The sequence below is a fragment of the Metopolophium dirhodum genome, chromosome 8 (assembly GCF_019925205.1).
Source record: "Metopolophium dirhodum isolate CAU chromosome 8, ASM1992520v1, whole genome shotgun sequence".
In the NCBI taxonomy this organism is placed as follows: domain Eukaryota; kingdom Metazoa; phylum Arthropoda; class Insecta; order Hemiptera; family Aphididae; genus Metopolophium; species Metopolophium dirhodum.
Window position 1 is genome coordinate 3,588,969 of NC_083567.1, and position 25,540 is coordinate 3,614,508.

Genomic DNA, 25,540 nt, shown 5'->3' on the forward strand with positions numbered 1-25,540 from the left:
CACACAATCCGTCTATATGTTAAGACTGTAAGCTCACCACCTACGCCGCCGCCCGAATCGCAATAATAATAATAATAATATAATATGTTATTAATAATATCATTATAGGTATATGTATATACGTACACGCGTGGTTCGTCTTTATCTCGCATCGTAATTTATACACCACGCGCAAAATGTGTCGTGCGTTCAGCAATAACCGTTAAGTCCCACGTTTTGAATCGGCATCCGACGTATGTATAATATTGCATTTGATCAAAACTGTGGCGAACTGTATACGCTTGTTTTTAACTTCTGGTGCAACGTGTTACAATGCACGATGGTTCGAAGCTGCCGCTGAAATATGTCGAAAAACGCACCACAGGTAAAAATATAATCATGTCGGCAGGTAACTTATTCGGTATATAATAATATGACACCTGCTCCATCACCGGCTGCAGCCATCGAGTTCTGACGATCGATTTTCTTCAAAGATATCAATTATTGGTACCTATATAGTCCCTATGTGTTGTACCTAAACGAGTTCGGCGCCTCGTCGTGGCTTTCGAATACAACGCAGGTCGTGGAAAAACGATGGCTTTTAAAGCTGGTATAGTGCATTTATTGTTTGAATAATTTTTTTTTTTAAGAACATTACATATAGTGTTACGTGTTGATTTATTTTGCGAAGCATACTAAGTATATTTACTTAAAATTAACACCTATTTAGTATTTTAATTTGAATGTTACCCATTATATGGATAGTTACGTTTAGTTGTATAATATTAGAAAAAAAAGAATTTTGATTTTGTTATATAAGACTATTTATATTACACCATGTTATGTATATTTAGTAGATATTTAATTACATTAAGTTATATAGATAAAAAAAAATGAATAATGTGATACGGATTAGATTGTTGTTATCCTTATAGGTACCGCTAAAATAGCGATTTTTTCTATTTTGCTTAACTAAACACATTTCTAATTACTTATATATAATTTGCATAAGTTACGTCGATATAATATTAGGTATATCAACGCGTATTTTTTAAAAAACGGATTATCATCATGAAAAAATCTATTGACACATAATTATTTTAGTTAATTACGTATATTAGAATATTAGAAAATGTAGATTTGTTATACAAGAATAAATTTTATGTTATATACGCCATATTATATAATATATTGTATATTTAAGTGATCTTTTAATAATAATATTATAGAATTTAAGTATAGGAATAAGAATTTTATATAGGAATAAAATCAAATTATACGATGGGCACCTATTATACCGAATAGATTGTTGTTATCCTTATAGGTCCGCTAAAAAAGATATTTTTCTCATTTTGCTTAATTAAACACTTTTTCTTACGATACCTACGATTTGCATAAGTTACATCGATATAGTATTATAATACTAATGCGTATTTTTTCTTTAAAAAACAGATTATCGACATAAAAAAATTTATGATATTATACTGTTGCAGACTATTTCAGTATATTAGCTATATCGGTGTAGGTATATAATATAGGTAATATGCATACTGTTTATGTATACTTACCTATTGGACGTGTATAGGATACGAAATAAGTGAAAGTAATTGTATGTGTTTCGTATCAAAAAAAAAAAAAAGTATTAATTAATAGTTTTATGACATAATATATTATTATAGTAGAAGCGTATTTCAAAGATGAAAGAGATCGTATAGTGATCGAGAGTTTGCATTTCGGGTTCCCGTGTGTTGTTGTGCCTTTTCGACCCGTCGTCATACGATTCGTTCATCATAGATCGCATTGTATATAAAACCGACGATATATAAACAACGATTAATAAAAATATGTAGTAAATATAGGTATAAGAAGTGTGGTAACGTGCTCATGTTATTGCAGAGGTGCAACTCGAAACGATGAAAATCTAACACTTTCATCAGGATAATGATTTTTTTTATTATAATTTTAAGCTTCTATGAAAATCTACGCGGTATCTCAACATGTATTAAGATACATACCAAAAAGTCACATCAATATTAAAATTTGGTAATGTAGGTAATTTTTAAATTGATGAATAATTAATATTAAACAAAAATAGATAAAGGAGAGCTGCTGCAGATTGTGTCATTAGCGATAGATTAGTTCATCACAGGAAAAGGACAGAAATAATATTATGGACCGGTTATTGAATTTAAATTTAAAACGAGTTGTGTTAAAATTTTAGAAATGGTTTTATTGATACGACATGCTGATAAAGAAATTTTCGAGTACACATTTTCGGTCACTGCACCAGTTCGTGGCTTATAATATTATCAACATTTTACATACATCTATAACCTATATAGGTGTATATTATAATAGAATAATTTGTACACGTCGAGAGCTCTTCTCTCCGACGGACTGCGTCTACAATGGTCAGGGCGATGGTCGGGGTACAACCGTACACGGTGTAAGTAGTCGTGAGGGAGTGAAATGTACGGTTTAAATTCTCAGCCCTCAAGTTTCACCACAATGTTATATACTTTTAGCCTTTAGGTACGTATAATACACATTATATTATTATAAAATCGTTATATGTACTCGCGTGAACTGTACACAGTGTATACAAATAATTTAGTAATAATATCGTTCGCGCATACGGTTTTATTGTTATAATATATTATGAGGTCTTACAAGACGGTTGGACGTTCGCATACACATTAATCAATCATAATAATATTATAAATTGTGTTTTAGCGTTATTATTTTGCGTGCGCGAAAAACCACCGCCACCGCCACCGCATTGTGTCCGGTTACATTTTTTCCCGTATGTTCATTACTCAAAATATCGCTTTATGACGTTATTTCTGCAAAAGGTCACGAGACTCTTGTAAAGGGGTTGGGGGGGTGAATAAAAATACGCAACAACAACGCGCCGCCGCGAATCAGTATAATAATACAATAATAATAATGCGTATAGGTCGGTAGCAGTGTATGCCATACCTATAATAACAATATATGTATTCCTTTATTCTCAATAAAATAAAAATTATAATTATTGAACACACGCTTTTGTGCTCCTGTTATCATTGAGTATATTATATTATATTGTATTTATATTACAATATATACCTAATCAATGCTATTATGTTCGAAGGAGCGCCGAGCTATTTTCAGACGAGTGTTTTATTATATTTTTTATAGATAATAATCCGTTCGGTTTCTGATGATGACGTTCGTCTGTACCATATAGAGTGATAATACTCTGTGACCTGTAGCACACAAAAGCGCATTGTGACGCGATAAAGGAAATCGCGAGTGTCGGTATAACGAGTTCGGGTGATAAGGAATAATAAACAGGTGTCGGCGAGGACGCGTCCACGTCAAACTCTCTTTACACCGCGTTTAAATATGATAATATCTTACAATATTATATTATGTCATCTCCACCTCTAATACTTATACTCTGCAGGGCAAGCGTGGAAGAAAGCCGACGATGAGTGCTGGAGGAGAGTTCACCTGCTCAGGGAGAAGACATCTAAAAGCGCGCAACGAGGATATATAATCATCATCATGCCCATATATTATTTTAGTTCATAAATATACAGACGTGTCTAGACAACTCTAATCTTTGAGAGGATGACAAATTTTAAAAATTCAATTTATGTATTTTTTGAGTTGTATACGACCTCAAACACAATTTAAAATCACTTAAAATTCCCCTTAGGACAAGAAAAAAATTCGAATGGTCGAGGATTACGAGTTATTATTGGGGTTCGAGTTGTCGAGACTTGTCTGTAATTAGAATATTAATTATTTAAGGTATATGAGTAGGTATATTAGGTTAGTTGTATAATTAAAAGAGTGATATTCTAGCTGTGTAAATGGATAAGGGTGTAGTTATCAATACATTACATAAGGTAACCGGCCGTCCATCAATAAATGGACAATGTAACACCACGAGCTGAGGCTCAGAGGCCTTTATTATATTATAGTTAAATTAATAATAACTACAACGATTCGAGCATCAGCGCTATAGTGTTAGAGAAGGAGATGTATAATAATTACAGTTAGACGAAGGAGCTGCTGCAGACGTATACCTATTACAGTTAGACGGCGAGAAGGAGACGTTGCATAATTCGGCGTACATTGTAGGTATACCTCATGCAAAATATTAGTGCAGGCAGACACAATATTATTAATGTGCACAAAGATTTGGGTTAGCAAATTTTGAATTTCGTCTCTCGTGTAACGGTTACTGATCACCTAATGCGTTCGAAGTCGAAAATTTCGGATTCAGCACGATGGGCTAACGGATCTCTCGCGTGCATACTGCGCGTGTAATACGCTAAATATACCGGAAAAATAAATCATTGTGTGAACATTTTCATTAAATTGTGTACTTATTATTTGTTTGGGTTTAAGTGGTACCTACGTTATTTTGATAGGGATGTGAGTTGAATGCACCATATAAAACTTTAGAAAATGCACTTAAAATTTTTTGACTCGCCTAAAGTGTTAAAACTGTATTAAAAGATGAAAAAAAATATCAACTATTATTGAAAAGAAAGGACTATGTTTTCATATTCATAAGGAAAAATGAACTTAATTTACTAAGGTAGGTGTTTACTAATTATAAAAAAAACACAGCTTGCATGTAATGCAAACAATATTTCATAAAATAAATTTAAATAAATTATTATTTTTTATAAATTCATAAAAAAAAATTGTAACCGATAGAAACTGAAATATCATACAATGCAATAGAATTGAAAATATGAGCTAAAAGGCAAATAAATGCCCTAAAATGGCTTAAATTAATTAATAAATAAACAAAATCAAAAATGACAAAATTAATTTTCGAAATCCGACAGTAAATGTTACATTATAATTCCGAACCATATGCTATCAAAACGTCTTACAGCAATAGTAAAAGATTTCGCGTCCTATTATACCTATATTGTGGCACGAAAATACCTGCATTGCTCGAATCGGAATCGTGCAGCAGCAAAGGGATTAAAAAAAAAAAAATCGTAAATTATATAAAAACAGGCGCCTAAATGATTTCGAAAAACAAATAGAGTATACCGCCAGGTATCACATAGGTACCTGCACATAACCGAACACCAGACTAAATATAATATATACCTGCACATGACCACACGCTACCAGCTATAAACACTAGGACACACACACACACACACACACACACACACACACACACACACACACACACACACACACACACACACACACACACACACACACACACAAACACGATTTATATATTTTTCGCGCGGTCGAATCGATAACTTGACCATATATATGCAGGTTGTATAGTAGTGGGGCTACGGTGGCGGCGGCGGCGTGTTTTCCGCGCGGTCAAAAGTCGACCCAAAAATATATTATTATTATCATGGCGAAACGAACGTAGAAAAAATTAAATTCGGAAAACACACACACGCACACAATATAATATTATATACGTATATGGAGTCCTAGTGGCTCGCACGTATATATCTATACCTATATTATATTATCTCCATAACACATAATATAATAATATTATAATATCCGCCGTTGGCAGCGTCACCCGGTCACCTGTGCCAACGATTAGGCAAACCGTCATTATCACACCTTTTTTTTTTTTTTTTTAAACATTTTTTTTTCACCATAAAAATACAGACGGGCGTGTGTGTGTTGGAGTCGGCGAGTGAGTGTAGGTATATCATAATATAATATGTTATAACACGTGTGCGCGAACTCCGGAGAGCCTTGGGATCAGCGCGCGCGGCTACAAATCACCGGGTCGTTTTGACATCCGAGAAACTCATATCTCCCCGCGGAATAATTATATATTTATACGGCGATTATATCCAAGCAATAGCGAGCAGGCGCGCGCTCACTTACATATTATTATTATTATTATTATTATTATACAGTAACACATATTATATACAGACGCATGTACATACGAGCAGTAGGTAAATTGTATCGGCATATACATATTATGTATAGCCGTAAATGTATATAATGTACTGCATAGCGAGGTATGTGCCTTCGTATGTTATGTATAAGTTTTAAGTTTATAACGTTTACGCTTATACCGCATACATATACCGCGCGTGCTGCACGTAGGTAGGTATACTACAGGTAGGTAGTTATATATTATTATATATTAATATATTAATATTATATACATGTAGGGTATTCACTACTCACGCATATATACATTATACATATTACCATGTGTACCTACCACTAATATGGTATCGGTAAAATTATTGTTATTATATCCGATTTTACTCGGCTGCAGTGAGCAAATATTGTGTGTGTCTGAGTGTATGTATATAATATAATATAATATTATTGATTATGTATTATAATAAACTCAATGATAATAATATATGCATAGTCTAGTCTCCATAACACGAATTTTAAAAACTCGAAAACCTCGATAACTCGAATTTTATTCTTGTCCCCCGGAGTGTTTTCTAGTTGAGTTTGAGGTACCGACTGCTCGAAAAATAAATAAATCGAATTTATTGTTATTCCCCTTGAGATACAAGTTGTCGAGACTCGGTTGTATATAATATAAATAGGTACATACAACGATAATTATTAGTAATTAGTTATTTCAGAAGTGATATATCGGAACCAAAAAGTGATATTTTGCCACTACAGCGCCGCCGGGTGTTGGAATAGTGACGGTAGCAGGTAATCTATAGTAGGACACTATAAACGATTTAGATTTTAGGGACTATCGGTTCGCTTCAGGTCACATGATAATATTATATTGCGTCGTTACGATTTGAAAATATTCACGGCACAAGAATCTAGGCCGTACACGACAGCGGTCAGTAGACCATATCATACCAGATACCTTGTAGGTACCTGCAGTATCTTTAATGTGCGTATGCCAGGTACTCTATACATGAAACTGCACCGCTGCACGGCACCACTATTGAGTCTCTCAAAAGTCTATGACTTCACAATACATGGTATAACTCAAATGTGGCGCTGCAGAAGCGGTGTATCGGAATCCACGAAAGTGACATCTGACCACTGCGGTGTTGGAATAGTGAATGTAGCAGGACGTAAGCGGACATTGCACTATACTGCACGATTTAGGGACTATATCGATTCGCCACAGGTCGCATTATATTGCGTTGTTACGATTTGAAAATATTCACGGCACAAGAATCTAGGCCGTACACGACAGCGGTCAGTAGACCATATCATACCAGATACCTTGTAGGTACCTGCAGTATCTTTAATGTGCGTACGCCAGGTACTCTATACATGAAACTGCACCGCTGCACGGCACCTCTATTGAGTCTCTCAAAAGTCTATGACTTCACAATACATGGTATAACTCAAATGTGGCGCTGCAGAAGCGGTGTATCGGAATCCACGAAAGTGACATCTGACCACTGCGGTGTTGGAATAGTGAATGTAGCAGGAAGTAAGCGGACATTGCTATATACTGCACGATTTAGGGACTATATCGATTCGCCACAGGTCGCATTATATTGCGTTGTTACGATTTGAGAATTCGCGGCACAAAAATCCAAATCGTGCGCGTCGGCGGTCAGCAGTGCATGCGTATACCATGCAATATACCTATATATCTGCAGATAGGTATATACATGTATACCTTTAAGGCTATAATACCTACAATGTGCGTACGAGTTACTTCTATACATGAACGCACGACTCCGTGGTTTTGGAGAAAAACGCAGGTGCAGTCGGCGGTGCGCGGGCACAAAAGACGGCGGGTTGACGCGCCGCAGATGTCACCGGGCCGGCGATCGAGGACTGTGCAACCCTGACGGTTGGGGGAGGGTTATCGGTTTCGATGGGATACGGTCTTATGATATTACAGTGGTTCGTCGGCTATAAATACGCACATATAAAGATTATAATACCGCCGGCGGCGAGTATTTGGGGTTTTTTTTTTCAAAAGAAAGGGAAATCGTGAATTTAAACGTCGTGGTCGGAGAAACCCACGCGGGGGGTATTCTCGACACACGCACCCTATGCACCCGGGAAGTATTCCGAATTTATATGCTTATAGAATGAGATACGTGCAATCTACAGCGCCCGGTTTTGATAATAAAATCGTAAAAACTATCTATACATACATATATATAGGTAGTTACATGTAACGAAATCATAATAACCATGTGTGTTGCAGAGAAAAGATAACTAAAATGTCATCTGGACAAGATAATAAAATATAACATAGATAATATTGTATACATATTTACTTAGATAATATTATAAGATAAAAATAATAATCACAGTTTTATCTAGACCACACAATTAGAGAAAAATCAATTTTTATAGAATTAAATATTATATTTAAAGATGTAATGAAAATTAATATAAATAATTTGTACAAAATATGTTGAAAGTCTTGAGATTTTTTGAATTACCTAAGTTAGAGTGACGTACTAAAGTTTTAAACCTCTAAATCTAAAATTAATTTAAATCGCCTAAAATTTTAAAAATTAAATTTAAAAAATCTATTAGGTACCAAGACTTTTAAGAAATTTCAAAACTCAAAATGAACAAAATCTAGATTTTACCGTTTCTGATTTAATATTCGGTATTGTTTATCATTGTACGCGTATATGTGCAATGTACATCTAAAATACCAAAATTCTCAAAATTACATTTTACATGTACCCATCACCTATATTATACGATTAATTGCTAGGAGGAAATTGATAATATACGTACCAATTAAGAGTCTGAGTAGAGTCTTCTAATAAAAAATAACTATTATACCTATAATTCATGAGGAAATAATATTTTATTGAAGGTGGTTCAAATTAAGTTTATCTATATTAGGAAATTTTTTACCGGAGGTAACCATTAGCTAGATTTCTGAGGCAATATAGTTATCTGGATAAGATAATAATTAATAGTTATATTATTATCTGACTAGTCGTTTTTTTTTTTTTTTATCTAGATTAGTCTTTACACTTCTAAGCACATAACTAACGGAAACATCAGCGATCCGTTGCGTGGGGAGCTGTCAAACTTCTGCCGAAAATCTTCAAATTTTCGCGTATATTATAATAATATATTATATAGTTACTCATGATGTGCAGATACAATGGAAAAAGTGCCGGAAGTAGAAGTCTGGAGCGTGGGCAGGCCAAACATCGTCTCGGCTACACGTCATCGCACATTCGGCCGGCGCGCCTCTATGGTTACATTTAAGTACCTATATATAATAATAATATTGTACGCTTTAAGCGCGATGTAACAGCGATTTAAATATTATATACGGACGAATTGGGTTCCGGGCGTGATTCTAACCGATTAGATCACCGTGACGAGATTATGATGGACACAATATAATACTGTGATCCGTTTAATTTTCCAACAAAAATAATGTTTTCCCCGGTTCTTAAACCTCGAATACTTGTCCATCGAACGGTTTTTCCAAGACGGACGCGTGAATGATATACGTCATAATAATCTTGAATATAAATAATATTCAATTTAATCATAAATATCTTCGGACGCTATTAAATTCGTATGTTTATATACCTATCGGCGCGTGTAATAAAATATATGTTGCGGAGTTTAATTGAAAATATTAAGCATAATTATTTATGCCACGTTTCAAATAATATTACGCGATATAAATATAACATTATATTATCTTTCGGAGACTGCGATGCCCGCAGACGTAATATCATATTTTTAATACAGATATAATATCATATATGTATACAATATCTACTTACTATCTAATTACGTTTTAATTGCGTTCGATATATTTATAATAATGTATATTTACCTTCGCGAGTTTATTTCGATCGTGTCGAAGGCAAAAAAAAAAACCACTCGGAATTTGGAACTACTAAGTTTAAATAAATATTTTTTATTTACAATGTAACAACAAACGACACTGCAGTATTATGTACCTCTACCTATAAACCTATAGCTGTAAATCACGACGGTCCGTTTGTCGTACCCATAGCGATTTTCGCGTTACTCGAGAGAAAGAGTGTGTGTGTGTGTGTGTGTGTGTGTGTGTGTGTCGGTTTCACGGTTCGATTTCCCAACGATCTTGGCCCCCTTATTATTTTGCTCGGATCGGGTTAAAAATTGGATATAACAACATTTCCACGCGTCTAGTCGGCCTTGGGTGATCACAACTGCAGTGAACGTTTATCACACACACACACACACACACACACACACACGTGCAGAACGGATTTTATTGATATTGGTAATGTGTATATAATGTATATATACGAACGCGAGAGGCACGTAACGTATAGGTATAGCGTTATAGGTAATATAGGTATACGCGCGGTTTAAACGTTGCTGCTGCTGCTTCGGCAGCGCGAACTTAACCTCCTTAGGATATCGTGTCATTATATTATATTATATTATACCTATGTATAAGTAAACGCGAATCGCGCGGTTTAAAGGTCGCCGTCGCGTACGACATTATAATATTATTATGCATCGTGTGGTTTGTTAGATACGACAATAATATAATAATATTATTACAATGTACATAATATAATATTATAATGATTATTAAAAAATATATTAATATACTTCCTCGACAGCCGCACCATTAACTCGTATTTGATAAAAACTGCAGCAGACTCGATTACCTAGCTATAGGTAAGTAACATGTACATAATATTATCATTATCATTGCAGTAAATTATAGGCACCTAATTATACTTGTATGGTAAAAAAACACGATTATTCGCACTGCATTTTAGACTGGTTATGGTATCATATGTGATCCGCTTGTTATAAAATATAAAAGCTATTTATAAATCGAATTAATAAGTATTTATACAACGTAGGTAACGTCCTATATATTATTATGCATGATATTGTCACATCGTTATAAATATACATCTTGTTTTTATTTTTACTCTAAGATTTAAGAATAATAATATATACCATTCCTGGTACCTCCTATATAATTTACAAATAAAAATTATAATAACGCTTTCGTATTCGAAACGTATCGCGCTAAAAGTCAAGTTTAAAGTTACAATTTTTAGTGATAAACTGCTTTTTGGTTAGTGGTAATTTTTTCGAAATCTTTGTTATTGAAATCACAACAGGCGCGATGTGCATTGAAGTCACCAGTTCAAGATTTCATTATAATAAAAAAATCGGAGAAATATTATATACATAACTAATACAAGTATATAAACATTTAAATTAATATGATAGACTGTTAACAGTATTATATTATATTTTGAAATCGTTTCAGTTACACAAAATATATATAAAATTTGAACATTGATTGAAAAATGTTTGCAAAAAATGCAAAAACTTTGCAGCATTGATAAAGTCATAAAATAATTCACTAATGGGGCCTCTGTTTTGTTTATCCGCTCCGAGCGCAAAATCATTGATTATAAAATATAAATATTATTTATAGTCAGTCTTATCAATTTAAAAAAAATGTTCATTGCCATTTTGTTAATGTAATTTAATTGAAAATATTAAATATATTTAAGGTAAAAATGAAAAGGTATTTAAAAATTGGTATTTTATTTCGAGAAAGTAAATTTTAAGATACTATGTAGGTACTTCCATTTTTCAATAACACATTTTTGCTAAATACGTGTATTATTGAGTATATAGGTGCCTAATCGATCTGATCTTATGTATATACAATATTATACAAAGTCTTTACCTACTCAAGTAGTGGCATACTTAAAAATACTGTTTATAATCAATATAATCGTCTTGTACATTGACCCGGGTTACCCAGGTACCTATAATATTATATATTACACGTTTCGGATGGCCAGACGCGCTAAGATGATTGACGACAATCGCGGTGCAGCCGGTATACCCAAGACTGCGAAGGACTGTATACGATACAACAACATAAGTAATATAAATTATCGCGAGCTCTCGATTAATGGGCACCATTTATAATAATATTATACCTGCACGAGGATACGCGCGATTGATAATACACATCGGTCCGGTGCTCTGCCTCCGCTGCGTACGATAATAATAATAATAATAATAATAATAATAATAATAATAGTATAATGGCATCGGTGTACAACGAGCGGCGATCGCCCGCGGAAGGATTAGACAAATGTCCGTTTAATGCAAAACTACCGTCTACATCGGAGGAGAGAGAGTGAATGAGTAATACGGTGGCGGTCGATTTGCCGCGCGCGTCCGCCCAAACTCTGCGGCAGCGGCAATTTATAAATGATAATAGCATCGCAGTAGGTATATACCAACTATATACCTATAGGTTGTTAGGTACGCGTAATGTATTATTATTATCATTATTATAATATTATGTTATACGCGCGCGTTTTAAGAACGAGAAACGGTCGACGCTCGTGAATGAACCTCTATATTCTCTCATCTCTTATATACCTACCACATTAATAACATATTATATTGTATATACCTATAGTATACCAGCCAGTACCTATGATACTCTGTGACGGTGCGCGCCGGGTGTAATTATTATTTTTATTTGTTGTTCGGCCGTCGTTGGGAGGATCGGTTATCGATCGTGACTGCTGCGGAAGTCATCGCGTATATAGTTTCCAGTCTGCGCGCTCGCTCGTTAGATATCTCAGAGCGTCGTCGAGATAATAAGAATAATAATATTATATCTTCGTATATTGTACGGTATACGCATTATGCACCTACGCATAACATTTATCAATACGCACCCGACCGGCTTAGATAAAGCAACCACACCGTTTACGTGTATATACCCAAGTATATAAGCCTAAATTGAAAATTCCGAAATCTCCGTTAATATTCAACTATAGATACTATAATATAGGTAGGTAATAAATAATAATCGAAAATAAGCACTTGGAAATGTCCGTCCTCTAATTAGGTGACGTGTGTGAAGTTGACGCCCCCCCCCCCCCCCGTATCGGGAAAATCGATCCGGACCAATTGTAAGTTAAAGATATTCATTTGTAAGTATTTGTAAGTTGGTCCTCACTAAGATATCTACAGCCCTAGGTATTAACCCCCCATATCGTCGGCCGAATCGATCCGAATTAGGTGACGATAATATAATATTATAACAAGACGTAGGTACTTTCCTATATATATTATACATATATAATAAAATAACGCACCACAACTCATAGAAGTTAAGTTAAATCAAAATTCTAAACTAATTTTTCTACTTTACGTAACATTCTCGGAAATTTAACCATCGCATATAATATAGCTAATTAGATCATAATAATTATATTATCTTTCACCGTCACGCGCGTAGTTCCTAATCACTAATTTCCTTTATATATACAAAATAGCGTTTGAAAATTATTAAAAATTTCCACAATCTGGCGTCTGTTTTTATTCAGACTTATAAAATATTTTTCCACCATCTAATTGTACACTATAATAATAATAATTATAATATTCTAGTTGTTTCATACGAAATGAAATCTCGTTACAATCAAATATTCAAGTATAATAAATATTTTACTGGTATAAATATTGTCTATTGATACACGTTTTGACGACGACACGTCGCGTCTTACGATTTAGTAATAAATAATTAATTTTATTTTTATTTTTATTTGTTAGAATTAACGCCATGTGGCTTTTGAGAAAAATATTAGCAATACGAAAATTAACAGATCTATGATAAGTTATAAATTAAACATCAGAAACAATATACAAAACAATTAAATGAAATTACATATAAAATAATCGTTAAAATTAGCTGAACAGAGTATAAACTTATATTTAAAATTATAATATGAGTTTTACAAGTTGGCCGAGGTACGAAAAAACTATACTTTGTTATTGGCTATCGACATGAATCTAATTAGAGGAGAATTTTTGCAAAATTAAGTATACAGTTTACGTAGTACCAATATTACCTTTGATATTCACTAATTACTAATCGGGTACTAAAAATATTTACACGATACTGTCTTATAGTCTTGAAGTATATGACCTTGCAGCAATGATCCGATAGACGGTCGTAGCTGATCCAACATCTAACTTCAGGTATCGCTACGAAAGTAAAAAATATAATAATATTATATTTGGGTGTAAATAGTGTCCGAACCTCAGCCTGCAGAATACTCTTCGGCGGCGATTGGTAAAAATAGTAGGACTCGTAGACATGATGCATACAATGGCAATTCTCAAGTCCGCCGTATTATGTCAGACATGTGTGCTTACAAGTATCTATCTTATATATATATATATATATACGTAGGTATCCATGATAACGACGCCTCGAGCAATTCGGGTCTGTGAAGCGGCTATTATATTACATGTGTGCGCGCGAAGCAATTATCTAAACGTTGCGAATTTTTATTATAATAATGAATAGTCGATCAATAACGGTGAATGCTCATTAATTCGTCGCAGCCGTTTTGATGCAGCTGCAGGTGCGGTTGTGGTAGTGTGGTAGTATATTAGTTAACTCATAATATACTACTTAGTACATATTATAACGTCTTGTGGCGTATATAGGTACAGCTGGTGCATCGGCCGGTATAAAAAATATAAAATCCGGTTATGTGGGTTTTGGACGTTTTGGTACCTATATGGTTTTCGGCGGAGAAACTGCAGCAAGAGCAACAGCATATGCAGCCGTTGTGATCGGGATCCGGGGTGAGCGAGTTAGATTGGGTGGTGGAAACAGGGGGCGGCTAAGGGCTGCCGTCAAATACGTCATATATGTATATTATATTTAGAGACTTGGCCGCTCGGTTGTGTCGAAGAGGCGGCGAAGGGGTCGGCGCGTTAGAGAAGCGACGAAATAAAAAGTGGAAAGAATGAAATATAATAATAATATATAATATACGAGAGAAGGAAAAAACACTGCAACACGCGCGTGCCGAGCGAGGAGATGGCTCCGAGCCAAAGTACCTACATGTACGCGTAGACCTCGCGCTCGCCCGCGAGTAGAACGGAGCTGTACACCTACCTAGTGTGTAACGCATATGATATGTACAAAGTATATTATATGATATTATGTGAACGTGGTACGTGTGGTATATACCAACAGAGAGTTTGCCGCGTCCGGGCAACGTGTCTTGGCAACATCGCGGCCCCGGGACCCCCGGCTGCAGCACGCCGAGCGACGACGACCTCGAACAGTTTGGCGTGTGTGATGATTTTTTTAAAAAAAAAATAAACATTATATTTTTTTTCGTGTTTTCACCGCGGCCCGGAGGCGGCGGCGGGCCGCTTGCGAAACGCGCGCGCGTCGCGTCCGGTCTCCACGACACAGACTGCACGCGCGTGCCGCCGCAGCAGAGATTCCGTTGGCGGCCGACACTCGCGCGACGCATACCCAACTAGCTGCATATATAGATAGGTATCCACGTAACCGAGTTACCTATAGGTTCATATAGGTACTTACCTACGCGTTGCATAGGTACTTAACGCCGCGTAATCGTTCGTAGCGGAAACGGCTATAGTAGTAGTCCACTTCAATATTGAACAGAAAAAAATATTTATATTTAACGTATAGGTACTGGCCACGGAGGAGTGTCGTCTGCAGTGGGTGACTTTTCCGCTATCGAGCCTTTCTGTTAAACCTTCTTCTTTCATGTCATTTCAGCTTATTGTACAAAATATGTACCTATTCGTATAATGTATATTGTTTGATTTAAAATAAGACTTCAAAATATAAAAATTTAATATAATATATCATACGATTTACCATTATGGCGCACGTACACGCGTCATGCGATCATAATATTGTGGCAATACGGGTTGCGAGTTATATAACTTTTGCGATACACACAGGGTCGTTACTCGTTAGATTGTTGAGTTACGAAATGTAGACGACCCTGTGCTGCAGCATTTGCGCGTATATCATATAGTATATAGAGAGAGACTTTAAGCGTCGAGAGAGGAAATGATTATGAGAGAATACACACAATAAATAATAATTGCATACTATCTACGAGAAAAATCGTTTCTTGACATGCAACCTGCAGCAGCGATAATAATATTATACATATAAGATCGAAAAATTAAAATCGATATCGACAAACTGAAAATTCGTGTATTATTAATTATGTAATAAATTACACAGTGGGTATTGATAATTATGTATTTTATAACTTTCAGGTCACGAGGTCCGGACACCAGATACGGATGCATATCATATGACTGTCCAATAGCTGTGATAAGATTGCACTTTTGGGTAAACGATAGAACCATCACACTAAACAAATGAGAAGGACGTTCAATATACATTTTAGTAGGTAGGTTATACGATCATACATATCAGGTATATATTATACACAATAAACCAATTTTTGTGAAAAATGCAAAGTATTTTATAGAATTGATCGTAAACAGTCGATATAATATAATCAGTGAGATTAAAAAAAATTGGTTTAAATAAAATACACTATTACACTTTTACATATCCACTCGGTTGACCTGGTCAAAATGGTAATAGTCGAGATTGTCTTATTGTAACCAAGAACCTAACCTAACCAGCGGCAGTTATACCTATATACGCAGTAGACCTATTATTATTCTACATAACATATTTTTACAACAATTATTTTAGGTACTATCCCAAGTAGACCAAGAATTTAATGCACAAAAATACCACGAAATATATGTTTCATTAGGAAATAAGGAAATATGTACAAAAAAAGTTCCAAAATACATTTATACATGTGCATAATATGCAAATTAAACTAAATCAAATAAATACAAATTAGATATAATGATTATATGGCTTGAAATGTAATATGTATCGATTAGTAATGTACGTAAACCATAAAAAAATTAATTTAAACATGATAATATGTTATATTATTATGATGCAAAATTTATAAAAATAAATATATAGGTAAGTTGATGTTTCGTAAAATATAATATTTATACTAAAATGTTATATAACATATTAGGTAGTTTAAAACGTTAAATTCGTAATGTTGTTCTTTATACGCGTCATTTACATATTCTGTTAGCAAATTATATGCAAAGATAAGCGCAGTAAAATGTTATACCTATGAGTACTTAAAATGCGCTGGTAATGCCTTGTATTAAATGCGTTACTTCAAACTCTGCTAACCACGCATTCATCGATATGCAATAAAATCATCGAATTCATACACGGTTGCAGCCCTGCAGGTTATAGTTATTGTAACAATTTGTATATAATATGAATTATATTATACGGACAGGGTAGGTACCCCTATATGTATCGTATAATCGACTACAGTTTATAAATGATACCTATATATGTATATAGTACCTATACGTATCAAACGCAGTCGTATTCGCAGGACGACCGTTTTCGGTGTTGTTATTTCGGAGGGTAAATCGTGTAGGTATACCTCACTGACGAGTGATGGATTATACACCGCGAGAAAGGGTTCTTATATTATGTAGAATGACGTGCGGGGCATATATATATATATATTATACGTAGGTATGTGGTATAGTATTATATTATAAAAGTGCATATAATATGATGGTCGCGATGATCTACGAAACCCGCGCGATCCGATCGATACGCGACGTGGCCTGGTACATGACAAATATAAATATTTTAATTACTTTAGCATTCGAACGTCCACCCGCAGAAAATTTAATGGCCATAAATTACCCGGATAATAAAAAAATAAACACATATTTTATGACCTTGTACAGTTTAAAAAGAAAACGTACACACACATAATATACCTATATACAATATACGGCTCGCGACTAAATATATATATATATATATATACAATACACGCGCATTATTATAATAATGTGCAGTAGGTACATGTGTTAATATAATACGCGTTACATACTATAGCGTATACAAGCATGATATCGTATCAAGTTTTTTTCTTTCTATCCAAACGAAATATTATACGTTTAATTAATTATTTTGTACGTGTAATAAAAAAAATGTACGCTTCAATATTATTATAATATACACTATAATACCAATAGCTGGTAATTGGTATAGTTATTACGGTGCTCGCACCAAATCCCTTTAGCGGGCGCGCGAGAAACGTACGTCGCGCCACACCCACATAATAAGTTGTCCGTCTTACAGACGTCCGCAGCGTATGCGATGGCAAATTTGTTTTCAGCAGTTTCAATTTTGTGTAGTTATAGGCACCTTTAACGACAGCCGAGCGAATTAACAGAGTGAGTAGCTTAAAGGTATTAAAACATGTTATTATCATCTGTTTTTTCACATGATGGGATTTTCACGATATTTAAATTTCTCGCAAGCGAGTTATGAGAACTTTTAAACCGTATAATATTATATTATTATTTATACACACTCGTAATTATTCGCTACAAATATTAAAATATCGTAAAGAACCCACGCGAAAACACTGCGGTAATGTTCTCACCTTTAAGTTTGCAGATAATAATATATAGGTCAATTCGTGCACTGCTCTATTATTAATTAATATAGGTTAGCACACGAAAATGGAACACTGTTAAGCACAAAAATGTTCGTATAAGTTAGTCGTGCAAGACGGAAACAACATTGCACGCACGTGTGGCGGTCCTTTTAAACGACAATAATTAAACCGTGCAAATATATATATATATTATATTACAATCGAGTCTCTAGCGGATAATTCGGACGAATATTTTCATCGTCTTGTCACTCGAAGTTATATACTCGAGTTGCTTACAACTCGAAGTAAACACGCGCGTGATAAACGAATTTTTTTTTCACCTCCTCGAGGTTGACCCGTTGTCGAGACTCGACCGCAGGCTACATGATATTATGTGTCCGGCGGTAGCAATAGTCGGTAGGTGCCTATATGTTGTGTCGAAATCGTAGTCTTATCGTGTATAATAATTTATTACCCGACAATATAATAATATCGTATTTCGTTCGCGTTACAATGTTTAGTTCGCGAGTACCCGAAAATCACCTCTGATCCGCTGTACCAGCTATAATTATTATGTCGTTTCTGCAGTCAGAGACCTGCGGACGTACGACTTTAATACTTGCAGCGTTTAGGTATGCGGCTATATTATAATATAATGACTAACCACGTTATTATTATTTGACAGACGAAAAAAAAAATTAAGAAATGAATACGTCGCGATCTGCGAGCGTCGTCGTTGTCCGCGGCTGCAGGGCGGCGACAAGACGGTATCCTTGAAACGCTACCGCGTATACCTAATTTACACGGCGACGCGTTTACCCATAATAATATAGGTATGATAATGATGTTATATGGTCGTATATAGGACGCTATAAACGCGCAAACGGGGCAGCGATTAACCGCGGTCGTGCCTAATATTATTATTTCGATAACCTACATTTAAATCATTTGGCCGATTATGTATTGGAATATAGGCAATAGCTACATAAGCTACACAGGTAAGACGACGAGAGTCGTTTTTAATTAAAAAAAAAAAATCGAAGAAAAAAAATAACCGACACAAATAAAATAATATAATAATATTAGATAAGGAGTTATATATTATACCTACCTGTTGTACACTTTGCGCTTAGAGTCGCAAATTTCACGCACGCCTATTATGCACACGAGCGCGCAAACGTTTCTATTTTTTACGACACGTGGTTGGTAATTAAAAAAACAAAAATAATAATATTGTGTTTAATTATTACAATTTTATATACGCAGTAATATACTATATTTATGTATACAACTCGCGGGTTGAACGCGATGCGGTTTGAAAACAGGAAAATGTCAGCTCTCAGTCTGCAGAACTGGTTTCGATAAGCGCGTACTATTATTATTATTATTATTATTATTACTATAGGTATAAATATTATTATATATCGTCCGTGGTTTGTGCGAGCAGATAAGCTCAAAACCGCGCCCGGCCCAGATTCTGTGTGAGTGGTGTGTGTGTGTGTTAGTGTGTGACTATAATAATATTACCTATATGTTATTATTATTATTATTATTATTATAATAAAAATCTGTGCATGTCTTGATGTATTTGTGCCGGTTGATGATTTCTGCACTCTGGTAGCTAAACGATTTTTCCTACAAACTATACCCTTTTTGACCTATCCGGCGATTTCGACGTAAGCTATACTATAGTATCTACATATTATATGCGCAGACCGAGAAGAACTGATATATTATAGGTACATATTTATGAAATGTTTTCGTTTGATGCGCGTGTTCTATAATAATATAGTTATATTATATTTGGTAGATTTTTGAATTTACATACATTATCAGTAGTGTAGTCAGGATTTCTGAAAGGGAGAGCAAGCAGGAAGAAATTTAATAAAATTACATTCGTATTGTTGGCACTGGAGATAACATATATATTAACTAATATTAAATACACCCTACTAATACGATAATAACATTTTTAACAACTTTTAATTTATATATTATTGTTGTGTCCTATAAGTTCAATCTAAAATTTTTATTTTTCTAGAAAATTTTTTTATAAAATAGTGCAGTGACCATGGTCAATATTTATTTTTATAAATTACGTCATATTTGGCAAAAATACTGAAGATTTTGGGCAAGGCTCCTTTTCCCCCTTCCCCCACCTCCTACTACTGGCTATGCCGCTAAATACAAAATATTAAGCACCCAGGTAAAAACGTGTCTCGCTCTATCAAAACCTACCATTGACGACTGTTTTCTAAAGAGTTCGCGTGATCAGTATAATATTATAATATAATGTGAGAATTTCCAAATCGCGGCTACAACGACCACCTCGCCTCAAACAGCGAGCCCACAAAACACAAAAAATTCACAGTTTTATTCACGGTCTTATTCAGACAGCCACTTGGGTTAATGGGACTCAGGAAATATAATAATATAATACAACGGTTTTAATAAAGCGTATAATAGTTCATACACATTGCGATGTTGAGTAGTAGCGTCTTAAAAAACCAAAAATATTAATTACTCGTGACTGCTGCAGTTTACGTAATACATAATATTCTAGTGATACAAATTTATCGATTTCAGCAAACTATACCTATCCTAATTTACATTTCGGTGTCACAATACGAAAATGTCATAACCATTTCAATAATCGAGGTAATAAACATAATAGGTACATGTTTTAGACGACAAAAAAGTAAAAGTTACAATCGCTTATTTTACTTTTGGCAGCGCTTATACGGCGGCTATGTATTCAAATGTGATACGCGTAAAAAATAGCAAATATAGAGGTTATCTCGAGCGCGGAAAACAGATTCATAGTATAAAAAATAATATTATACGTCCACCGCAATTAAAAGCGGTAATTATGCGCGACGAAAAAAATAATAATACTCTAGCCGAGCGTGCTAATAATATAATTTAATAATTTATTATAATATCACACGTATACTAGAATACTGCAGATACAATTTATAGAAACAAGCCACAGTCAATAGAGTCATAGTTTTTAGTATATATTTGTATACGACTGACGGTAAATAGGTCAATGAAATATATAAATTAAATATAAATTGTATATAACGATAAATACAAACACTGAACATGAACAAGATAGTGACAGTGATGGTAAAAAAATCAATAAATATTATTAACAATATATTAAACAATTGTTCTAAGCGAGATGGTTGAAAATTAGATCTTATGAGAGGATAAATAAAAATTCAACATTTCGAGTCATCCAAAACACCGATAAATCCTCGAAGCACGCAAAAACAGTCAAACCTTTTTTGAAATGTAATTCTATTCGAATAGGTTATGTCACTTAAATTAATAATCGGCTCAGAATCGATATCGTACATTTTACGCGCTGGTTAGTTTTTTTTTTTTTTTTTTAAACCGTTATTGTCTGTCCATGTTTGCCATTCGTATCTTTTTGGTTGCGGGTTATACTTAGATCATATTTTAATACATTATATAGGTACATCGAGTGCTTTGTGATAAACTTAATCGCTGTAGGTTTATTATTAATTATTATTATAATATATATACTGGCGAGCTACGCGGTCTTCGCTTATGCCCCAAATGACGAAAAACGATTTTTCTTCCGCGGTGGCGCCAATAATCGACGCGATAATATTATTATATATACATTGTGTAATGTTTTTATATATATGTTATATGTTCACTTGCCGGCGGCTGTTGCTATATATGAATACAAATGTGCAAAGGATTCATTAATAATGTACTTATTATATATATATATATAATAAATTCGGTGGCCCTCGGCTCAAGTCGCTGCGCGTCGTCTCCCGTCCTATATAATATTAAATACATAAATATGTCATATTATTATCAATTATTATATATAATGTACATAATATTATATTATTATAAGGTATATTGTGTAGCTGTAGGTATAATTATATTTAGAAAATATCAAAAAAAAAAAAATTGCTACTCACTTTATCGATAAAATAATTAAGTACCTATAATAAATACACATTGGTATCCACAACTGCAGATGACTGCATCTGCAGTCCGCGGACGATTGCAACCAGTTAGGTCGGCCATTAACTCGTATACACATATTATATTATGTGTATAATATTATCATACGTCCATACAGGTACATAACGCGAGTACTTATACATATAATCTGCGCGGTGCAACGAACTTATAATATAAGTTTTCGTCCGCTAATTGGATATACGTTTTATATTTTCACACATATACATGCGTATATGAGAGTACCTATACATAGATACATTTAAAAAAATATGTCAACCGTAATGATAATATAAATAACGTCAGGTCGTATCATATAATATACACTCATATACAAGGTATAATAAATAGCTGGGGTATACACAGCACATTTCTGTGCAGAAGCGTAATACATATATTATTGTTATACAGAACATATACCTATGTTATATACACTTATAGATAAACCTAGTCAGTTTGTAGACAATTTTTTCCCCACCGGACCGATTGGTGCAATATTATCAGTAATATAGGTCACCATATTATAGTGATATCGCAGATCTATACCATTTTATCATCAGTCATCACGTGGATATAATATATCGGAATACAAAATACCCACAGTTTGAGTTAAAAAATTAAGTTGAGTGGTGATTGAAAGTGCTGATTTTCTGTCATTGTATGATATAACACTTATAATATTTGAAATCAACGTTAAGTCTACTAGAGAACGACTTTACCACATTTTTGATTTTATGATTGAAATATAATATTATGTAAAAAAAATATTTATAATTTTTTAGTAAGTAGGTACCTAAATGAGTTTTTTTTTGAGGATTTGCTAGGACGAAATCAAATGCATGTGGTAAACACAATCCCGATTGGACTTGAGAAGAATTAGAATCTGTTTTGAGAATTCTTATCGCTTCACTAGATCGATATCAGTACGTTACGTTGGAAATATAACACATCTAAGTTATTACTATGTTTCTATAGTGTGTAATGACTACTTTCAATCCATTTAAATGCACCAATATTTACACGAAAAATGCAACGGAATGCATTTTGCGGGATAGTGTTATTAAATTGTCTGCATTTTGAGTACGAGTGTACAGCAAGTTCAACAAATTCTTTGAAATGAAATCTTGAAACAATATTAATTAATGTGTCGCGAAAGTACAGAGAACCGCAATACAACTGTTCTCACGATTTAAAAGTTGATCTGTTAAATTATTATATTGCTGGACGTGTTGTACTCAAACGTTAAGGCCTGGTTAAAGCCTTTGGTTTTTTTTGCGAGAGACACCTTGTCTATGTATATGTCAATTCACCGAGCACACTAATATTGTCTTTTAATAATATTATACTCAAAGCCAATTTTTTCAATTTTTTTCGTACTATTCAAAGATTGTATTGTGGGAATACAAACTTGTTTTTTCCCAATAACAACCCCACATCTTTATTACTTAAAATTATTTGTTAATAGAACTTGAAAATATGGTCTTTGAGTAAATTATATTTAAATATTCTAAAAATCAGATTTTGAATAACTGCTGCGCAGTATTGTAGAAAAGTAGGGAATGATCATACTTGGTTATTCGATAACCATGTATAATAAACGCAATTGTTAATATTATAGGTAGGTAGGTACTGCTATGGAATGCGACGGGTATACTGCTTCGACTGCTCGTCTGAAGATTTCTAATGTATCTATACATGTAACAACGCGTAAATGAGCAAAAAATAAGAAAAAATGTAAATTTACTCGCTGGCCGTATTACTGTACACTATTATACATACGCTACACATGCAACGCGCACTCTGTAGATCTAAAAAATAGCGTGTATAATAATAATGTATAAAAAATATTTTATGTGATAATATATGGCGACGTTTGGCCGCCGTCGAAAACGCGCGCGTGTTTCACGGTTGTCGGACGGACGCATGCCGATAACCGTTTTTCACCTATTAGGCCCGCTGAACATAATATTATATAGGTACATACAACAACATTCGTTAAAGCCGTTTTACGGTTTTCATTAGTCACAAACGATACAATAATAATAATATGTAAGTAAAACACTACCTATATATAATAACAGTGATTCTTTTATCGAAAAACACTTATTATTTCAAAAACTATACCTAAACGTTTTTGAAAATAGTTTTTTATCATATTTTACTTGCCGTTACGATTTCTTAGTTTTTTTTTTTGCATATATTAATAACATGGTACTACATTTTTTAGTTCTGCATAATATTCTGAAGCGATTGAAGCAGACAAGTTTTCGGAGTAGGTATGTACCCTACATATAAAAATCGAAATTCAGACTAAAGTAATTAATTAGTTATATTAACTTATAATTTAAAACCACATAATAAATTGAACGTTTTAATGACCAGGTTATTGGTCTACTTATCCACGCGCTCATTTAAACAGAAAAAAATACGACTTATAACTTATAATTTATAACTATGGCTATAGGATGTTGTAGCATTTTACATAATTTTTGGAAAGTCCAAATTTTGCTTAATGAGATAGACTGGAGATTAAGCATATGCCATATGTTTATTTTGCTTATTTTGGAAATTTTGAGGATGACTGCATACTTAAATGTTTTGAAATTGTTTAGATCATATTATTGAGTTTATTTGTTAAATTTCCAAATACCTTAATTTATTACTTGTTTTTTTTTTTTAATATTCGTTTATAGTTTTATTTTAATCAACGAAAATGTTCGATTTTTTTAAATTCTTAAACACGTCTATGGTATGATTTTTTATAAATGCAAATTTAAGTTTTTTTCTACTACAAAATGAATTTATACAGCCTTAGTTTTTATTATATAAAAAAAAATTAAAATAAACATTAATTAAAGAAAAAAAATACGCAGGCCATAGACGTCATCAGCGTTACACAAAATCAAACATTTTCATTGACAAAAAATAACACTAATGCAAAACACAATATTTTTTTACATTTAATTTTTGAGTAGGTCCCTACTATTTTTGACAATTTTGCATCATAACAGTATATTATATTTTTAAAGTGCATATTTCGTAGTTCTCATACTCGGGAACTCGTTTTTTTGAACATTTTTTTTATGTTTTTGAATCAGTTAGGAAGTGTTCTTCGATAAAGAAAAATCACACTGTTTTTGTTGATCGTTCCACTTGTACACGATTGCACGGAACAGTAAAAGAGTGATGTATACATACTTAGAGCCTATATATGTATAGGTATG

General features: G+C 33.7%; 1 protein-coding gene across 1 annotated transcript in view; it reads right to left on the reverse strand.

The window, feature by feature from the left end:
- Positions 1-221: 221 nt before the first annotated feature.
- LOC132950745 (uncharacterized) overlaps positions 222-25,540 on the reverse strand; it is a 121,415-nt gene continuing 96,096 nt past the window's right edge. Inside the window, exon 5 of the mRNA XM_061022286.1 lies at positions 222-336. Within this exon, the coding sequence (XP_060878269.1) occupies positions 308-336 (29 nt within the window). The 3' untranslated portion in view covers positions 222-307. The remainder of the gene's footprint in view (positions 337-25,540) is intronic.